General features: G+C 45.2%; 1 protein-coding gene across 1 annotated transcript; it reads left to right on the top strand.

Moving 5' to 3' along the window:
* The first annotated feature begins 965 nt into the window (after positions 1-965).
* LOC147515638 (uncharacterized) lies at positions 966-1,724 on the top strand. The gene has a single exon (XM_086592991.1). The coding sequence runs from the start codon at positions 966-968 to the stop codon at positions 1,722-1,724; it is 759 nt and encodes a 252-aa protein (XP_086449117.1).
* Positions 1,725-2,725: the final 1,001 nt, after the last annotated feature.

The raw sequence follows: 2,725 nt of genomic DNA, 5'->3' as shown, positions 1-2,725 counted from the left end.
AAAGCCGAAATTGCAGTGTGACCCGCGGCAATATAATAGAACTGCACCTCTACTAATTTTACAAACTCAAATGTTTCTTTATACATGTGGCAATAAAACTCAAACTAAGGAGTTTCTTTTCTGTCCCAAAGATGTCAGTTAGTCCAAATTTGCCTTCCCAAATTTTGAATCCCTTCTATCCAAATTTGCTCTCATTTCTAAAATATTTTCTCTACTAAAATTTATTTGAAGTTATGTGTAGCGACCCAATTTATGATGGCCGACGGTCCAGTGGGTGATGGATCCAGAAAGAGGACATGCAGTGGGGTGAGAAGCATTCTATTAGAGCCATGGACATAGGAGTCAACTATGAAGGCTGAGAACCGAGGACTGACAGTGTAGAGCCGCGACTTGAAGGGATAGCTGACCTGGAATTGTACCATCAGGACACGTGCCCAGCAGGAATTGTACCCTAGGGTCGTACGGGAACCTTCCACGCGGCAATCAATGGACTGAGAGATGGAGGGACAGGTGGATGGCCTAAGAGAGAGATGAGGGATTATAAGTAGAACAGGAGAGGAGGATAGGTCACAACAATTGGCGCCGTCTGTGGGGAAAGAGTGGAAAATAGTGAGATGGCAACAAAAAGAAGAGTGGGTCGACCAAAAAAGACGACGATTGCCGAGATGGATGTGGAATCAGTAAGTAGTGAAGGGGAGGAGCAAGGTAGGGAAGAGACAGTAATGTCAGAGGCGGAGGAAATAAGGTTGTTGCATGAGGAGATAGCAAGGTTGAGAGAAGAAAATAAGGGGTTAAGGAGAGAGAAAGAGACAATAGAGGAGTCGGAAAGGGAGGTGTCGAGAGCAGAGAGAGAGGAGGAAGGGGGAACAGATGCGGAAGAATAGACGGTGGTGGGGCTCACCAAGGAGCAAGTCAGAGAAATGATCGCCAGTGATCTGAAGGCTAGTCTGTAACAGGCCAAGGGCATGGGAGGTGCGGTGAGTCAGGTGGTGGCAGGGTTGAACCGCAACCCACTGGCGGACTCGATCTGGAAGTTGGAGGTGCCGAAGAGGTTCAACCAGCCAAGGTTTGAGAGGTACGATGGGATTGGGGACCCCGCTGACCACATTCATCACTTTCGGCAGCAGATGTCGTTGTGGCAGGAGCCACGGTATGACGAGATGAGATGTATGATGTTCCCGGCAAGCTTAAAAGGGGGAGTATCTGACTGGTATTACAGATTACCTTCTAAGAGTATTAATAACTTTCAGGAGTTGGAGCAGGCGTTCATTGATCATTTTATACACCAGAAGAAACGTGTTGTGGACATCGCGGCCTTGTTCAACGTAAGGCAGAGGTCCGCTGAATCGGTAAGGGACTTCTTGTGTAGATTCAAAGCAAAGACCTTGAAAGTGGAGAATCTGGACGAAAGGACGGCGGTGATAGCTTTTGAGAGAGGATTGCGCCCGGGAACAAGGGTACATGAGTCAGTAGCCAAGAATGAGATTGCAACATTACAGGATCTGTACTCGAGGGTGGAGAAGTACATCATGTACGAAGACACCATGCAGAAGGAGGTGAGAAGGCTAGGGAAGGCGGTGTTATCCCTGGAAAAGGGCGAGGGGCGTCGGCGATATGAGTCCTCGGACAAAGGGGGCAGCGGATACCGAGGATATTCGTCGCGGCCCGAGAGGAGCAGAGAAGAGCCTAGGAGGGAGAGTCGAGACAAAAAAGCCCTATCGTGAGGTAGAGCAAGTGCCACTGAACAAGTCGTTGAGCGAGATACTACCGTTGATTCAGAATTTGCAGGGGTATGAGGGTCCGCGAACCAAACTAGTGGAGTTACAAGGCAGACCCTATTGTGCCTATCATCAAATACACAACCACGAGACGGACGGCTGCTATGCGTTAAGATGGTTGATTCAGAGGATGATAGGAAAGGGGTTGTTGAAGGAGTTTATAACAGAAGAAGAGAAGGTAGAGCAAGCAACGACCCAGGGGAGGATATTAGGGACGATCAACGTGATCTTCAGTGGAGAGGTATTGAGCCACAATGAACACCGAGACAGAATACGGCGAGCAGCTAACCAACTTTTTTTTGTGTGTGAGATGTGGTATGGTCGTTGAACAAAAGAGAAGCGTATCAAAACCTAATTATCCCTCAATAAGTAAAGGATGAGTAGGGTATCGTTCCACTTTTTAAGTGTATGTTATGTGAAGAACAGGATTTGGAAAGGGGTTTGAGGGATTAAAACTAATATTGTAGAGATTGTAGATTCTAATGCTAAACTAAGCTAAATTAACTAAACTATTGAGAATTTATAAGAGAGAATTCAAGAGATTAGAATCCACCAATACTTTTAATCTATGACCTTCGCTTCATGGTTGTTCTTACAAGTAGACTACAATTAGGCAATCGGCGAAGTGCCGATGCCCTTTGGATGAAACATCGTTAACAATTAACTCTACTTAAGGTTGTTCTTATGTTTATGCTATTAATATCTTCTTTCCTTTTATGTAAGCTCGGGCAGCCATTCAATGTATTACCAAGAGCAACATCAAGGAGTACTTCCTAATAAACCATTCAATGAATCACCACTTAAGGCAAAAACACAAAGAATACTTCCCTAACTCTAAAGAATTACACTACTAGAAGAAAAGTAAAGAACACTAGCATGATATTAATATTGAAAACATAAACCCTATTCTATACTTCCATCCCCCGGTGTGGGCAATGGAACTAATA

This window comes from Coptis chinensis, chromosome 2 (genome assembly GCF_015680905.1).
Source record: "Coptis chinensis isolate HL-2020 chromosome 2, ASM1568090v1, whole genome shotgun sequence".
Classification (NCBI taxonomy): domain Eukaryota; kingdom Viridiplantae; phylum Streptophyta; class Magnoliopsida; order Ranunculales; family Ranunculaceae; genus Coptis; species Coptis chinensis.
The sequence above is the reverse complement of the archived record's forward strand: the minus strand, read 5'-3'. Positions and strand labels throughout refer to the sequence as shown.

What these genes read in the sequence shown, in the direction of transcription:
- LOC147515638 (XM_086592991.1), top strand. Translation starts at nt 966, where the DNA reads ATGGGAGGTGCGGTGAGTCAGGTGGTGGCAGGGTTGAACCGCAACCCA.